The sequence below is a fragment of the Mesoplodon mirus genome (assembly GCF_964341445.2).
Source record: "Mesoplodon mirus genome assembly, chromosome: 7".
Classification (NCBI taxonomy): Eukaryota; Metazoa; Chordata; class Mammalia; order Artiodactyla; family Ziphiidae; genus Mesoplodon; species Mesoplodon mirus.
In genome coordinates this window covers 122,627,154-122,644,908 of record NC_138983.1, presented here as the reverse complement: position 1 = coordinate 122,644,908, position 17,755 = coordinate 122,627,154, and the positions used below count along the sequence as shown (strand labels likewise).

Here is a 17,755-nt window from a genome sequence, read left to right as displayed (position 1 = left end):
AGCCTGCATGCTGCAACTAAGACCTGGTGCAACCAAATAAATAAATATATAAATAACTAAAAGGTAAGAGATTGTTTAAAAAAAAAAAAGAGCAGTTTGAGAATTTAATGAAAGATGGGTAGAGACCATGGAATCAAAGCTGGGGAGAGGAAGAAATGAAGACAGGAAGGGAGGGCAGGAAAGAGGTCTGTTTGCTTGGGTTCCTGATGACGTCAAAGCACAGTTGTCCTGTGGGTCATTGAACAAACGAGCCAGAAGACAGGTTATGGTTCAAGAGGAAGTTTTTCTGAATTTGTGATCTGAGAAGTGGCAGTATTTCCGGTATTGACATATCCTGGGTATGTAAAGATGGAGTGGAGGAATAGGTCATGAGATGTGAGATGCTCAGGGAGCCGGGGGGTCCCTCAGCTGAACAAAAGTACCTGTGTTCCCTGAGAAAATGTGAATTGGACTCCTGCTGTGTGCCTAGCACTGTTCTAAGCCCTTGAGATATAGAAGTGAACCGAACCAAGACAGAGCCTTGCCCTTAGGGATTTAGATTCTTGTGAGGCAAGACAGACAAGGAACAATAAATAGAAAATAAATAGTTGAAATAGGAATCAATAAATAGTTGAAAAACTAACTAGTTAACTACATAGACGTTTATATAGTATGTTAAACTCTGGTCAGTGTGGTAGAAAAGAGAGCAGGGTAAGGGAGACTGGAGTTGCTGCAGGAGGGACCGGAGCAGGTTCCAACATAAACTACGGTGTTAGGATAGGCCGCGCGAGGGGATGAGATTAGAGCAGAGGCCCAGGACGCAGCAGGCGAGGGAGTGAGCCAGGCAGCTGTCGGGGGAGAACATTCCATGTAGAAGGGAAAGCACCAAACTATGGCCACGAGGTGGGAGTGAGCTTGGCGTGTTCACAGGACATCAGAGTCCCAAGTGGCTGGAATGCTGGGAGCGGAGGCAAGGATCACTGGAGGTGGGGTTGGAGAGGTAACTTGTCTTGTGCTCTGAGTGAGATGGGGAGTCATGAGGGTTCTGAGCAGAGGAGTAATGGACTCTGACTCGAGTTTTAAAAGGCTCCCTCTGGCCACTGTGAGGAGAGCAGAATGGAGGGGGCGCGGATACAAGTGGAGAGACCTGTGAAGGGGGCCGCTGCAGTCATCACTGAGAGGCCGTGCTGCTCTGGACCAGACTGGTAGCCATGGAAATAGAGAAGAGGTTGGAATCTTGATTTATTCCCAAGGCAGAGCTGACAGGATGTCCTGTGGATTGGGCACTGACCAAAGTCACCTAGTAAGGATGGCAGACTTGGGATGGCAGAGCTCTCACCATATGACAGTCTTCAGTGAATCAGGTGCTTTATTTTGGTTACATTAGAAAGATAGTTAGAAGGACCTGTGTGGAGAGTGGGCTGGTACAGAGGAGGTTCTAGAGGCAGGGAGACGATGTGCCGTGATCCAGGTGAGCAGTGATGGGAGTTTGATTAGAGCAGGTGATAAGGACTGATAGAGAGGAGGTGGTTATGAATAAAATAGTGCCCCAGAGGCAGAGTGCCAGGGACTTCTTACTGGATGTAAATGGTTGATAAAGGGAAAGGAGTCAGCGATTATTCTGAAGTTCTAAACTTTGATGCCTGGAGGAGGAGAATGTAATTAGTGATACAGAGACTACAGGAGAAGAAGCAGATGTTGGAGGATCAAGTTGATATTGGTTTGGGAAATGAGTAACATTAGCTCACACTGTCGTAGTTTTTAAGAATAATAGCATCTTGGGGAAAAGCCAGATTTTGGTGAAGGTGAGGAGGTGGAGTGAAGGGGCTTGAGAACATAAAGCCATTTTTCTCAAGGTAGAAGTGCTGGAACACGTTACGGGATAGTCAGCTGAGTAGGGATGAAACCAGGAGGAATGGAGATGCGCTAGGTAGACATGGGAGGTGGGAAGAGAAGAGACGGGGCTGCCTGTAGAGCTGAGCATCCCAGCCCTGGCTCCAGAGAGAACTTTGGTATCACATCCTAACCTGACTTAAGGTTCCAGTCCAGATGTACACTCCTATTGGCTGAATCCTGGTAGAGCTTGTAGTGGAGTGGGGGAAGTCGGAGGCTTATAGTCCACCCAGGATGCTGCTTCAAGAGTTCCAGTCTGTGGGCTGGAGGGCTTTTCATCTGAGGATTATGTTGCGATGAGGAGTTATAGTCATACAAGAGATTTTTTAAAACATTAACTTTCAAAAGATATTCATAGTTGGAAAAATGTATGATTTACAAACAGTAAAAAGGAATTCCTTTCCCTAATGCTGCCAGCCAGAGATATCTGTTAAAATTTCTTAAAATACAGTATTTAAGGCAAAGAGTGGTGAATAGTAAGCACCACTGTACTCACCACCAGCTTTAGAAAAAAATGTTCCAAATCCCTGTACTGTTGAGTCCCCATTGTACCCACCACCCGTCATACCACCCCCTTCACACAGATACAACCACAGGTGCATGTAACCCTAAACAGTGTACCATGTTGTTTTATATGATTAAACTTCTTATGAACAATATAATACTCTATCTTTCTATACCTTTTTCTCACACAGAATGTTTCTGAGATACATCTATGTTGATACATGTAGCTCCTGATCATTCATTTTTACTGTGTAGTTGTCCTTTTATGAAAACATTGTTTCTACAGTATTATTTTAATGACTATATAATAATCTGTTATACAGATGTACTATAGTTTATTTAATCTTTTCCTGCTAGCCATTAGGTTTTTTCTAGTTTTTTCCTAAAAAGGATTAACATTCTTTCGGCGAAATTTTTATGTGTAGCCATTATTATTTCCTTAGACATAGTAGAATTACTAGGTTGACAGTTATACATACTTTTAAGGTAAAAACTATTTTTTTGCTGCAGTTATTTTGAAAGAAAGGCCATTAATCCATTTCTTTATTTCAGTCTCTGTTTCAATTGCCTGAATTCCGAAGACTTGTCCTCAGCTATAGCCTACCACAGAACGTACTTGAAAATTGTCCAAGTCACACGGTAAATTGGTGTCAAGGAATCTTCACTGTTGTTTAGTCCCATTCTTCCCAAAGGCCTTTTAATTTTGGTTAAAGCTGGTTACTGTGATGCTCTTTGGCTTGTGCAACATTTGTTTTCATTTCCAAATGGCTCTTTTTCTTTCTTTGTGACAAGAAATAATGTAAAGTTAAGCAGGAATAAAATTCTAAGAAAGTGGCAGGTCACCCTGATGGCCTCAGCTTTTCTGCCTCTGGGTGGGAGATTTAGAAATCCCTGTCTGTTTGCGCCTTGTTCAGGCTCCTTTAGTCACTTGCGCTGAGGGATGCAGAGTGGATGACCTGATGCCGGGAGGCCTGGGCCTTCTGAGAAGAGCCTTTAGTCCATTCTTGCCAAAGGATATAGCCTCCTGCTAAGATCTAACCCTTCCCAGGATTTCCCTTGGTGATGCCTTTCCCAAAAGGAGGGATGGCAGCGGTTTTAGAAAATAAACACTTTTGCTTTCTGACATTATTCTCTCTCTGGCTTCTACATAGATATTCTCGAGTTTAGGGCAGTCCCCTACACAGACTTTATCAGAGTACCTATAACAGTTTGAGACCTGATTCCAGTCTAGAACTTTGGAAATATAAATTAGGGAGAGATTGTTGACCACTTTTTTCTTTATGTGTTCAAATTTTCCAAATATGAGGTTTTAAGAGTACACATCGCTATCTTTCCTGCAGGAAAAGAGAAATATCGTGTTTATGCAGGAGCTTCAGTATTTGTTTGCTCTGATGATGGGATCAAATCGCAAGTTTGTAGACCCTTCAGCAGCCCTGGACCTCTTAAAGGGAGCATTCCGATCGCCTGAGGAGCAGCAGGTACAGGAAGCCCATAGTCCTCGTTCTTTCCCTCGACTCTAGAGTTTGCAGTGATGCCTTGTTAACTACTACTGTGATGTTGCCTTGTTTGAGCTGTGTAATAAGCTATGAACGTGACTATGCAGGACTCCGGGTGCCTGCTTTTGCCCTTTGTAATGCCTAAGGAACAAGTAAAAGAAAATGTGTGTGCATGTACGTGTTGTGTGGGGGAGGCTGGCTGTTTTAAAGGAAAGAAGAAAAAATAGTAGAAAGAATAGAATTTTCCAGGGGCTGTTGAAGTAGAAAGGAGGAGATTGGAAAATATCTCAGTAAATCATGGCAGAGGGTCACCAAGAAAAGGAAAGTCTGTCCTTTATCTGCACCTTTGTCTTGGGATGGCCCAAATAGAAATCCTTTTTTTTTTTTTTTTTTTTTTTTTTGCGGTACACGGGCCTCTCACTGCTGTGGCCTCTCCCGTTGCGGAGCACAGACTCCAGACACACAGGCTCAGCGGCCATGGCTCACGGGCCCAGCCGCTCCACGGCATGTGGGATCTTCCCGGACCAGGGCACGAACCTGTGTCCCCTGCATCAGCAGGCGGACTCTCAACCACTGCGCCACCAGGGAAGCCCAGAAATCCTATTTTTAAAACAATCTAAACCTGAGTTCAGTAGCTTTTCTGAGCAGTCTTTCTCTTCTAGACTCTAGTACGTTCCTTTCCCTACCTCCTATTCAGATCAAAGCTATCACTATTAGAGCAGCTTCTTCTTCATAAAATTACTTTTTTTCTCTATTTGTCTAAAGGTCCTGCAGTTCTACAAAATTCTCAAAACATTTCATAAATGTTTCCTTTCTCCAGATCTCATATTGTTCTAGAGGACTTCAGTCTGTCCTTTGGACCTCTTTTTAAAGGCCTAACTGGAAGATTTTGTTTGTTAGTTTGTTACAAATAGATGTGGCTGGAAGGGGTAGTGTTCCCATTTCCTCCTAATCAGAAATCGCCCAATGGGTCTTGTGTGTTGTCTGCAGCAGCTGCATTCCAATGTTCCTTGTATCTTCACGATTCTTGGACCTGAAAAAGAAATCCTTTGTAGTAATAGAATCTTAATCATTGGTGGGATAAGGGCAAATTTTCATTTCCCTAAGTATACTGTTGGGTCTAACTCATGCAATTTGTGCGTCTGTTACAGCAAGATGTGAGTGAATTCACACACAAGCTCCTGGATTGGCTAGAGGACGCATTCCAGCTAGCTGTTAATGTTAAGTGAGTGTTGAGGATTTGTTTGTACATCCTTCCTACTCACAGCGGGCCAGTGAGAATTACGATTTGGGGGGAAATTATTCTTCTCAAGCAGAAATTGCTGATTTTTACCAAACCCTGTGGGGTAACCACTCATATTTGTCATTGTTTATCCCCCTTGCCTTTGGTTTTCCCCCTGTAGATAATCATATTAACCTGTAATGTTTTTTCTAAAAGGGTCATAACTATTAACTTTTTAAAAGTCATCACCTGTGCTGTAAAAGTATTGAAAGATACAAATCAATCCTTGATGTGAGAATGGAGGTATAATATGAATACATTGAATTTAATTATTTCAGTCACTGACAGAAGTAAAATTCAAAGCAAAGAACATAAATAGCCCTTGCCAAATACAGATGCAGAGATACTTGCTTCCTAAGTTTTTTTTTTAAAACTCATAAAACAGCTTTCCAAATAGCATCTTACGTAGTTAATTTAAGATAGGCTTATGGAAATAAGCTGTTTTCATTCCATCTCTATTGTGCCACCAGGAAAACATCTTCATATTCATTTGGAAAACTGCACAAGAGGGTTCATTCTTACTTTTATATGACTTCTATACCTTATATATTTCTGTCACTGGATATAGATGTATATATTGAATGTACACACACACATGTATTTACATGTATGACTCCCCTCTTAGACTTTCAGTTCTGTAAGGCCAGGGATCATGCCTGTATTGCCTTTGTGTCTCCAGAATTTGATACAGTGCTGGGTATATACTTGTTTAATGAGGGGTTTTTTTGTTTTTTAAATTTTCTTTAACATCTTTATTAGAGTATAATTGCTTTACAATAGTGTGTTACTTTCTGCTTTATAACAAAGTGAATCAGCTATACATATACATTTATCCCTGTATCTCCTCCCTCTTGCATCTCCCTCCCTCCCACCCTCCCTATCCCACCCCTCTAGGGGGTCACAAAGCACCGAGCTGATCTCCCTGTGCTATGCGGCTGCTTCCCACTAGCTATCTATTTTGGTAGTATATATAAGTCCATGCCACTCTGTCACTTCGTCCCAGCTTACCCTTCCCCCTCCCAGTGTCCTCAAGTCCATTCTCTACATCTGCATCTTTATTCTTGTCCTGCCCCTAGGTTCTTCAAAACCATTTTATTTTTTTCTTTAGATTCCATATATAATGTGTTACCATACGGTATTTGTTTTTCTCTTTCTGACTTGCTTCACTCTATATGACAGACTCTAGGTCCATCTACCTCACTACAAATAACTCAATTTTGTTTCTTTTTATGGGTGAGTAATATTCCATTGTATATATGTGCCACATCTTCTCTATCCATTCATCTGTCGATGGACACTTAGGTTGCTTCCATGTCCTGGCTATTCAATAAGTTTTTGAACTGAACTAATCCGTTACTTATTTTAGAGCATACTTAGATCTTTGAGGGTTGATGAAAATGTATTATTTTTGCTTTTGATTGGTGGTTTGGCTTAATGTATTGCTTATCTGATCCAAATGATACAGAATTGTTTCCTTGTTTTAAAAGCAGCAATCCCAGGAACAAATCTGAAAATCCAATGGTGCAGCTATTCTACGGTACTTTCCTCACTGAAGGGATTCATGAAGGTAAATTCTCCGCTCTAAATGTTAATTCTAGACTTGTGACCACATCTGTATTACTGTGAAATGGCTTGAGAGTCAGACAAATGCAGATCTGAATACTGGTTCTGCCTCTTAGTATGTGTGTGATCGTGGACAAATTACATGAGATCCTGGATCCTCAGTCTCTTCATCTGTAAAATGGGCACAGTGTTCATCTCAGAGTTGCTATATTGAACTGTGTGATATTTGCACAGCCTAAATCTGGTATTAATGTCAGACACACACTGATGTTAATCAGTTTTCTCTGTTGTTTTATCTAATCTCAAGGTTTCATTGAGTCAGGCTGCCAAAAGTGTGTCTACTCTAGGGCCTTATCTAAGCTGCATGTTGGACACCTGGCCAATCATTCTCCATCTAACACCTGTCTTCTTTTACCCCTCTGATAGCCTTTGCAAAACAATCTAGTCTAGGGACTTACCTGTTGGTCCAGGGGTTAAGACTCTGTGCTTCCACTGCAGGGGGCATCGGTTCAATCCCTGGTCAGGGAACTAAGATTCCGCATGCCATGCCGTGTGGAGAAAAAAAAAAAAATCTAATCCACTGTCACTCCCAAAAAACAGCATTTCTTGATATCATATAACTAGTCAAGTGTTCAAACGCCCAATTTGTTTTACAATTTCATGTGTATATAAATATATAATTTTACATATGTAAAAGTAAATACACTTCCCCATATGTATACTTTTTTACAGTTTGTTTTAATCAGGATGCAAATGTGGCTCATTTATGATTGGTCTTTTAAGTTCTTCTCAAAATCTGCAGACTGTCCCTTCCCTCCATTCTTTCTTCCTTGAAATATATTTTTTAAGAAATTAGGTGGTTTGTTCTCTTATGTTCTCTACAGTCTAAAATTTTGCTGCTTGCGTATCTGTGACATAGTTTAACATGTTCCTCTTTGCTCCTCTTTTTGTAACTTGATAGTTGGATCTAGAGTTTGACCAGATTCAGGTAAGGCTTTTTAATTAGTCAAGACTAATTCACAGGTGGTGGGACAGTGTTTGATCAGGAGGCATAGTTGGTTGTCTTTCTTTTTCTGATGTTAGCAGTTGTTAATGATCTATGCCTGGATCCGCTGGTTCATTAGAGGTAGCCATCCCAGCTAAGTATACTTCTAACCAGTTCTGAGCAAGTTGCTGAATTAAGAAGATACTGTCTCTCTGGTGCCAGGAAAAAAAGCTTTCGATAGCAGTAGTGGTGTCTTTAAAAAAGCAATCTGTTTCTTTGCCTAGGGAAGCCCTTTTGTAACAATGAGACCTTCGGCCAGTATCCCCTTCAGGTAAATGGTTATCGCAACTTAGACGAATGTTTGGAAGGGGCCATGGTGGAGGGTGACATTGAGCTGCTTCCTTCCGATCATTCAGTGAAATATGGACAAGAGGTGAGTTGGATATTTTTATTTGCTTTGCCAAGACAAAGCCAGTTAAATAGGACTGAGCTTTTGGGCAAACTGTTTTCACATCACATATTAAATAACTTTGCACTAACAGGACTTCAACTAGTCTGAAGTCTCTCATGAGTTGATAAGAGTTAGTGAGTCTTAGTGTTTGATGAATAAATTCTTGTATGAATTTGAGTTAATCATATGAAGGTTGTATGCTGCTTCTGACGTTTTAAGTATGATCAAGTTTCTCTCTTTCTGTTGAAGCCTACCTGTACCTGAGTAGGGAGAACCACTGCCTCCATATTTTCGGAGGGTAAAAGTACAGTGATTAACTCCTATGGTATGCCATTTAGAATATTTTCCCTATTATAGTGTTTACTTTTCTCAGTTGTAAATTCTGCCTTTGCTTTAAAAATTTTTTAAATGTAAGATTCATTTATTTATTTTTGTGGGTTGGAAAGAAAGGGGGAATTACAGGGCAAGCAAGGGTAATTAATATCTCAAAGTTACCGTTAAGAATTAGTTACATTGTAGCATAATTGCCAACACCACACAGCTTGGATTATTCTCCTTTCATCATACATCTTGAACAGAATTGTGCCTTATATGAGTCCAACTCAGTAATTACTTACAAGAGAAAGAAAATCTTTCTTGAATTAAATACGGAGCCTGACATGAGCCTTGTTGTAGAGCAGTGCTGGAACTGGGAGACAGCTACCGCCTCCCTAGCTTTCCAAGGAAAGTATTAATTCCTGATTGGGAGGCATATCATCTGTGCCATCTGTGCAGAGCTGATGCTTGCTCTTACAAAAGGCAAGGAGTGTTCATTAGCAACTTAGACCTCTGGAGACCTCTTTGCAAGAATGGGACCTCTCTATTAAAAAAAAAAAAAGAAAATTGTGCCTATTTAGGTATAGCTCTGAGGTGGTCAGGCAGGCTGTCTAGATTCACCTCATGCTGACAAGGGTATGTGGAGGGAATATAGCTATTTGCACCTTTGGTAAAGGGAACATTTTAAAGCTGTTCCTACAGACCTCTGGCATACAGGTGAATTGAACAGAAATGCCTTTCCGGGTTTAGCTTTTTCCTCATCTGCTATCAGTGACAGTTGAGATCTTCTTTATAATTCAGTGCTTTCTGTTCTTGAAACTCAAGGCAACATTATAGGTTGATTTGACTAAGTCCTTTGTGAGATCTGTCAATTCTTGGAATTCAGAGATTTTCTCAGAAACTTGAGAACTCATAATCATGAAGCTATTTCACGTTTCCTTTTTAGAAATAAAGGGGATTCAAATTACGGTTAATAGACTGTAAATAAATAGTATATAGTATATGTACACATATTAATCTTTCTGGACAATTTCTAATTCTTTGGTTAGGCTAGCCATTTTCTCCAGGTTTTAAACCTCTTGAATACTGATGATACAGTGAATGATGTGTAGATTCTTGGTGAAGTTTACATATTTAAGGGTCGTCATTTCTGAGGATGATAGTTGAGTTAAAATGTTATTCACTGGCTTGTAAATTTGGAGTCTTGAGAAGTGTTTAACCATATTCTCTAAGAAGGCATGATTCTAAGTGGTCATTTTACTGTTTGGAATAAAAAAAAAAGAACTCTAGTATGAGTTTGATTACCAAAGGAAGAAAGTCTGATGAGGGATAGTTTAAATCTGGCTATTGCTATCTCCTAAAATTAACTTTTCTCTCCCGCATTTCTACTCCTGACATAGCGTTGGTTTACAAAACTACCTCCAGTGTTGACCTTTGAACTCTCAAGATTTGAGTTCAATCAGTCCCTTGGTCAGCCAGAGAAGATTCACAATAAGCTGGAATTTCCTCAGATCATTTATATGGACAGGTGAGTTCTGTGGTTGATTGTCTTCTTAATGTGTTGTAGCAGTAGAAGTGAGCATATACTAAGTGTATTGTACATAGGACTCACCTGGAGCTCTTGATAATATACATATTTGGATTCAGTGGATCTAGGTTGCGACCTAAGAGTTTGCATTTCTAAGAAGCTCTCAGGGCAATGCTGTTTGATGCTTCTGATCTCTGGACCACAATTTGAGTAGCTAGGCTTTAGGTGAAAGCCCTGCTGTCTGGTGAACAGTATCTGGAGTAGCTGCTGTGTATTTCTCTCTCATTTAATACTATTTGTATTCCTGAAAAAAGAAAAAAATCCTAGACAGACTTACATTATAGAATTTTAATCTTCTTAAAGTCTGTTTTACTGTTTTATTGACATATAGTTTACATACAAAGAAATGTTACCATTCTTAGGTGTACAGCTGATGAATTTCAGCGAAAGTATACAGCCAAGTAATACCACCATCACCCGGAAGGTGATATAGATACAGAACACTTCCATCACCTGGAAGGTTCCCTCATGCCCCTTTGCAGTCAGTCCCTTCCCTCCACCTTCAGGCAACCACTTGTCTTCTGGCCCTGTACTTTTGTCATTTTTAAAATGTCATAATTAGGGACATCAATATTTAGCATGAGCCCTCTTGTGGCCGTCATCTTTCACTTAGAATAATGTATTTGGAATTCATCCATGTTGTTGCATATATCAGTGATTTCTTTCTTAATATTATTTAGTATTACATTGTATGGAGGTACCACAATATTTTTTCCATCAACTAGTTGATGGACATTTCAGATGTATCCAGTTTTAGGCTATTATGAATAAAGCTGCTGTGAACTTTCACATAAAAGTCTTGGTGTGGTTTTAGTGCTGCTGGGTAAAATACCTGGGAGTGAGATTGCTATTGTATGAAAAGTATATTTTTAACTTTATAAGAAATTTCCAAACTGTTTTCTAAAGTGGCTATACAGTTTTGCGTTCCTATCGGCAGTGTACGAGAGCTACATTTGCTCCAAATCCTCACCAATACTTGGAATTATCGGTCTTTTAAATTTTAGCCATTCTCTTGGGTTTCTAGGAGTATTTTCTTTCTTTTTTTTTTTGCGGTACGCGGGCCTCTCACTGTTGTGGCCTCCCCCGCTGCGGAGCACAGGCTCCGGACACGCAGGCTCAGCAACCATGGCTCACGGGCCCAGCCGCTCCACGGCACGTGGGATCCTCCCAGACTGGGGCACGAACCCGTGTCCCCTGCATCGGCAGACGGACTCCCAACCACTGCGCCACCAGGGAAGCCCTTATTTTTCTTTTGATTTATAGTTCCCTGATAACTAACAATGTTGACCATATTTTCATGTGCTTAATTAATGGTCATTTGTATATTTTCTTAGGTGAAGTGTCTGTTCATATCTTTTGTCCACTTTTTAATTTGGTTGGTTGTGTTCATACTGAGTTGTAAGATACAAATCCAAATATTTTCTAACTCTACTTGTCTCTTCCATTTCTTTACTGGTATTTTTAGAAGAGTAGGGGTTTTTGGTTTTGATGAATTCTAATGTATCAAGTGCCCTTTTATAGTTTGTGTTTTTGGTTTTCTAATTAAGAAATCTGCCAACCTAAGGTCACAAAGTTTTTCTTCGATATTTTTCTAGAAATTTTTAAATTTTAACTCTTATGTTTATGTCTATGACCCATTTAGAGTTTATTTTCATATATGGTATGAGGTAAGGGGATTTTTTTGCAGGGTGGGTAAGGCGGCATGCGGATGCCCAATTATTCCAGCATCATTTGCTGAAAAGACTCTCTTTTCCCCCATTGAATTACCTTGGTACTTTTTTCAAAAATTAGTTGAACTTGTATTTGCAGGCCTTTTTCTGGAGGTTTTATTCTGTCTATTGTATAATCTTGTGCCAGTGCTACATTGTCTTGACTACTGTGATTTTTTTTTAACATCTTTATTGGAGTATAATTGCTTTACAATGGTGTGTTAGTTTCTGCTGTATAACAAAGTGAATCAGTTATACATATACATATGTTCCCATATCTCTTCCCTCTTGCGTCTCCCTCCCTCCCACCCTCCCTATCCCACCCCTCTAGGTGGTCACAAACCACCTGACTACTGCGATTTTATTGTAAATCTTGACATCAGATAGTGTAAACCTCCCACTTTGCTATTCTTTTTTAAAAATTGTTTGGGCTATTATGATCCATTTCTATCTAAATATTAGAAGCAGCTTGTCAATACCCCTAATAGCTATTAGGATTTTGATTGGGACTGTGTTGAACCGATAGATCAATTTGGGGAAATTGACATCTTAACAATTTTTAGTCCTTCAATCTATGAATATGGTATAGCTCCATTTACTTGAGTCTTTGATAATTTCTCTCAACAGTGATTTATAAATTTTTTGTGTACAGTTCTTGAACATATCTGATTGTTTATCCCTAAATAATTATTGCTTTTGATATTATTATAAGGCTTTTTAAAAAACTTTACTTTTTGTTTGTTCTTTACAAGTATACAGAAATGCAATAGATTTTTTCTCTCTTTCTTTTTAAATTGACTTTGCATCTTTTGACCTTACTAAGAAATTCACTTATTAGTTCTGATGCATTTTTGTAGATTCCTTGAGATTTTCTATGTAGATGATCATGTTATCTGCAACTAAAGGCAGCTTTACTTCTTCCTTTTCTATCTGTATGACTTTTACTTCTTTTTTTTACCTTACTGCACTGGCTATGCCTCCAGTAAAACACTGAATAGAAGAGGCAAGAGTGGGCATTCTTGGATTGTTCCTGATACCAGGGGAAAGCTTTCAGTCTTTCACTATTAAATATGATGTTAGCTCTGTGTTTTCATAGATACCCTTTGTCTGATTAAGGCAGTTTCCTTGTATCCCAAGTTTGCTGAAACTTTGTGTCATTAATGTTTTTAAATATAAATTGTGTTTGTGGGATTATTATTTGCTTAGGTACATGTACAGGAGCAAAGAGCTTGTTCGAAGTAAAAGAGAGTGTATTCGAAAGTTGAAAGAGGAAATAAAAGTTCTGCAGCAAAAACTGGAAAGGTAAGTCATCGACACCTTTGTACTTCAAAATGTGAAAGATAGAGTAGGGTATTAAAATTGGATAATTTGCTTTTATCTAAAAATTCAGAGTTTTAAGTATTAACTAGTGTTATTTTATAAAATAGATAAGAAAAATGTGTTTCTAAGTGGGAAACTGTCTTTAAGATGTGCAGTAGTAGTCCCAGGGAACATTAGTGACCCAAGTCTCATAGTTGGCAGTGTACTGAAGAGCGCCCAAGTTCTGATTTCACAGCTCTTTACTTTTTCTGCTCTCCTTGCCATCTTTTTCACAAACACAGGAGAGGTAACTGCCACAAAACTCTAATCCCTTTGTCTTGGGAAAGCAGTTTTGAGGTGCCTGGGGAAGGTAAAACAATGGTGTTCTCTCTAGAGTGGTGCTGACTCAAACTGAAGGCCTGTATTTGTGACACATACCAAGTCCTTTCTCCTGTGGAGGGATCTTTCCCTTTTTGTTCATCTGTTCTGCAAGGACTGTTTCTGTGGACTCGCCACGTGACTTCCTAAGGGGGAGTCAGTGTCATTTCTCTCTAGTAGAAGAGAGCCCATTGATTTCATGTGCAGGAAGGAAATCATAAGTACACTGTCAGTGGCTTTTCCCCCTTTATCTACTTAGCATCTTGCTGCTACCACCCCACCTCTACCCACTTCATTGCTAGCTCAGTAATGTCCCTGACGGGCAGAACCTTCCATACCAGCCTGAGAAAGACCCTGTACCTATAGGTGCCCCTCCTCAGTTCCCTCTCTCTCACTTAGGAAGAACTTATCCAAGAGGTATTATGATCCATCACCTAGTTGTCTAAATATAGACTTAAGCTGGGGATTGATTCCTCACATACTCCTGGAAGTGACTTACGGGACTTTATACCTGTAGCAATATTTTACTTTTAAGGTTTTAGTGATACTTTGTAAGATTGGAAAGTTCTGTGTTTATACAACCAGATATACATGATGCATTATAGCTCAAAAATGCTCAATTTGCCAGTAACCAGCAAGGCATTCTGGCTTATTTAGATTTTAAAGTAGTGTACAGGAACATTTTCTATAGTATGATACTACTTTCTTTTTAAAATAAAGTGGCTTTTAAAATTTCAGATAATTTTACTTAGGTAATTTTAAAAAAAAATTGCTTGTCTGTGTGTGACGTAATCCTGGGAATCTATACAAGACACTGTTAATGGATACCATTAGGTGGTAGAAGTGAGATGGGGGTGGATGGCTTTTGTGGTTTGTTTTACACTTTTTGTATTTGTTTTCTTACCAGGTACATGCATTACTTTTATTATTTAAAAAAATAAAAATGTTCACCATTTCTTCTATAAGGTACTCTAATATTAAAAATAAGATTTCTTGTGTACAGTGTAGACATCTCTTTTGAAACTACTTTTGCTCTGATTCTACTAAATTAATACAAGTGCTGCATTCTATGAAGTAGTTGGTCTAAAGGAATTCAGTAGAAGAACAGAAAAATGATTGTCATAAAATTGAAGATAAGTTTCTTAGAGAAAATTTTTCCCTAAAATTTTGTATAAGTATCACATTAAAATACAGCAAACCTGACTGAGAAGAGTTACAGATGTAAAAGAATGACTTAAAATCTTATGACAGATTATCAATGCTGCAGTGCTAGTAAGAAGATGTTTCCTTTGGTCCAAGCCAGCGCTGTATTAATAACTTCTTTCAACAAACACTGAAAGCCTAAGAAGACATGTTAACCATGTCTATGGGATAGACAAGAGGTTTACTTCATGTACTGTAGGAGTTCAGAGAGGGGAGATGTTCCTTTGGCATTTGGGGGCACGGCATATGGAGGGGAGACTTCATGGAGAAAGTAGATCTTGAAAGACCAGTTGAGTTTAGGTAAGCTGATAGCTGAAATTAAGCCAAGGAAATAGGAATGTAAGGAATGGAACAGTTCTTCAAAGTTCTTCTAGTTTTACATATTTAATATCCTTTTCAGTGAAAGCTGTAACTCTCTGTGGCAGGCAGATCCACAGGAGAAATCATTCTAGTTCTCCTTTCAGTTAGAGTAGCTGAAGTGTCTTTGCTGCATACCCTCTAACGTGGTTGATTTTGAGTCGCATTATATATATTTTTTATTTCATAATGTCCTTTTTGATATAGAAACAGACAATTTTCCTTCTTCCTAGTTTTATGCCTGTTTCTTTTTTCACTTTCTTTAGAGAAATGTAAAGTGACTCTATCCTTTTATAAATGGAATCCCAGGATTATAGTTTACCTGTGCCAATGAGTCAGCTTAATTATGTACCATTTAGACTCTCTTCTGCAGTGAGCTGTAGAATTCACTAAAGTAAATCTCTTTACTGAGTGTAGCATATGCTAGTAATGGCAGAACATTGGGTACTATTAAAATAATTAATTAGTTGTTTTGGTTACATATTGAAGACATTTATTATTTACTAATCCCAAAGAAATCTTCAATAATTTATTCCTGGCCTGTGCTGTTGAATGAGTATGTGAATAATAGGGTACGTAGGACTCGGCAGAAGAAAGATTTGCCTTTTCTTATCTCTGACCTTTGTCAATACCTGCTTCCCATTTCCAGATTTCTCTCTCTCGTTTTTCCTAATTTCAGAGTACTTGATCTAAAGGGCAGCAGAGAAGAAACCCTTGGGTACTAGTTCACCAGCATTATTTTCAGATTTGAGTAATGATAACATATCTCTTTTGCTTTAAGAAACAGAATTTACTTTTATGACAAGAGCCTAAATGATATGAATCAAGAGGAAGCATCACTGGCGTGACTTTGACTAGGAGCCCATTTTAAATGCTTTTTGCCAGGTGTAAAAATTTAGGTTATTGTCAGTTTTCACTTTTGTAGTTAGAGAACTTTTTGCTCTATAGATTAACGTATTAAATATTGTATGGCATTTAGGAATAAGCCTTTCCATTGACTCTCCAGAAAATAACAGATCTTTTGTCAGCGAGCCTGAAAATACAAGGCAGCCTTGGCAGTAGAGTACCATTGTCTCTGCCTCCTAGGTATGTGAAGTACGGCTCGGGCCCGGCTCGGTTCCCACTTCCGGACATGTTGAAATATGTTATTGAATTTGCTAGTACAAAACCTGCCTCAGAAAACTCTGCATCTCAAAGTGATGCACGCATGATGTTACCACTTTCTTCTGCGCACTGCCCGGCTTCTGACCTGATATCCAAGGAAAGGTAATGCAAACAAGTTTTAAAAATAGTATATAATGGGCTTTTTGGTTTAATTTGAACTGTGCACCATCTTTCCACCTGATTAACACTCACCCCGTAAGAGCTCAAAGGTGGTGAGCTCTTTGTCTTAAAGGGAAGGATTTTGCCAACTGTCACTTGGGTGAATTTTTCATAATAATTCCCACCGGTGCCTTCGTCTTGCCCACAGGATAGTTGGGATTATTTCAGAGGCGTTTTGAACTATTTGGAATAGTGTTCATTCTCCAGCAGGCCCACCTTGCTTTGAGCTTGCTATAAGCTAGGTGCCACAAAAGGCCTTCCTCAGAGGAAACCTCAGCCCCTGATCTTCTAAAACATCTCATTTTCTCGTTTGCCGAAGAAGTGTGCATGGCTAAGTAAACATCAAGGGAAGGGAAACTTACAAATAGAAAATTAAGATATGGAAAAGAAGTTGCTAGAAATTGAAGAGGACAGCCTAAAGGGGTTTACCCAGTAAAGAGACAGCGAGGCCACGTCACATGAGCCCTTGATTCTCTTGCAGCTCAGCCGTGTACAGCACCTTCTGTGGCCTGGAGGAGCCACTGGGGCCAGCGCGGATCAAATTTGATGTGTGTGTCCTGGCTAACAAAAACACTAGAACCTATAGAAAAGGTTAGACTCTGATGTTAAAAAAACAAAACAAAACAATCATTCTTCCAGCTCCCCCTGCCGCACACACGTATTAATATTCGTTCATTGATGTGTGTGCAGAAGTGCATATCTGGATAGAACATTCCAAATGGTAGGAGTGATTATCTCTAGGGGATGGCATGAGGCAAGGGGTGGGGGGTTCTTTTACTTTTATACTCTACCTACACGTATTCCTTTGGATTTTTGTAGAATGTTTTTATGTCCTTTGTAAAATATAAATGGTTTTAATTTTTTAAAAGTGGTTTAATCTGTTTAATGACATAAAATAGTACTGCCTATATTAGATTTTAAAGTGCTCTGTGTGTGTGTGTAATCTTTTCTGAGATTGAGATGTCTGCTCTTTTGCTTATATTGGGCTTATTTTTCCATATGTATGGGTCCTTAGGGAAAAGAGGTTTTCTCCATTATTCTGTGTATAGGAGAAAGGCAGGTTGGAAAGGGAGAGAGGGTTTCTTTTAAGTCAGAGGTAGGAAGTTTATATTCTTCAGTTTTGGTGTGAAACAGAAACCTAAGTACAGTCACAGGATTAGTTTATATTCCTGCTGGTTTGTCTGTGTGCAGTTTGTTTGACATTAGTTAATTAGTAGATAAATTAACATTTACCTTACATACTTTATTCTTGGTTTACAACAACGATGTAAAGAAGTTAACATCCCGCATTTCATAGCTGAGGTATTAGATTACTTGCCTGAGGCTACTAACTTTTCCTTGGGTATTTGGCTAAGGCGTGGTAGAGCTGAGATTGTCTGCCTTTAAGTCCTGCACCCTGTGCTCTCCCAGGGGGCCACCTATTTGTATTC

The 17,755-nt window shown here is 39.2% G+C and overlaps 1 protein-coding gene across 10 annotated transcripts in view; it reads left to right on the top strand.

Annotated features, from left to right (window-relative positions):
- Positions 1-17,755, top strand: part of USP28 (ubiquitin specific peptidase 28) — a 58,253-nt gene that overhangs the window by 25,733 nt on the left and 14,765 nt on the right. For 4 of the 10 annotated variants that reach the window (XM_082629670.1, XM_082629676.1, XM_082629667.1 and 1 more), the window contains 8 exons: positions 2,929-3,015; positions 3,717-3,854; positions 5,024-5,097; positions 6,642-6,721; positions 7,987-8,135; positions 9,869-9,996; positions 12,972-13,067; positions 16,089-16,268. In XM_082629670.1, coding sequence (XP_082485796.1) covers positions 2,929-3,015; positions 3,717-3,854; positions 5,024-5,097; positions 6,642-6,721; positions 7,987-8,135; positions 9,869-9,996; positions 12,972-13,067; positions 16,089-16,268 — 932 coding nt within the window. The remainder of the gene's footprint in view (positions 1-2,928; positions 3,016-3,716; positions 3,855-5,023; positions 5,098-6,641; positions 6,722-7,986; positions 8,136-9,868; positions 9,997-12,971; positions 13,068-16,088; positions 16,269-17,755) is intronic. The other 6 variants (XM_082629671.1, XM_082629668.1, XM_082629669.1 and 3 more) reach the window with 3 other exon arrangements.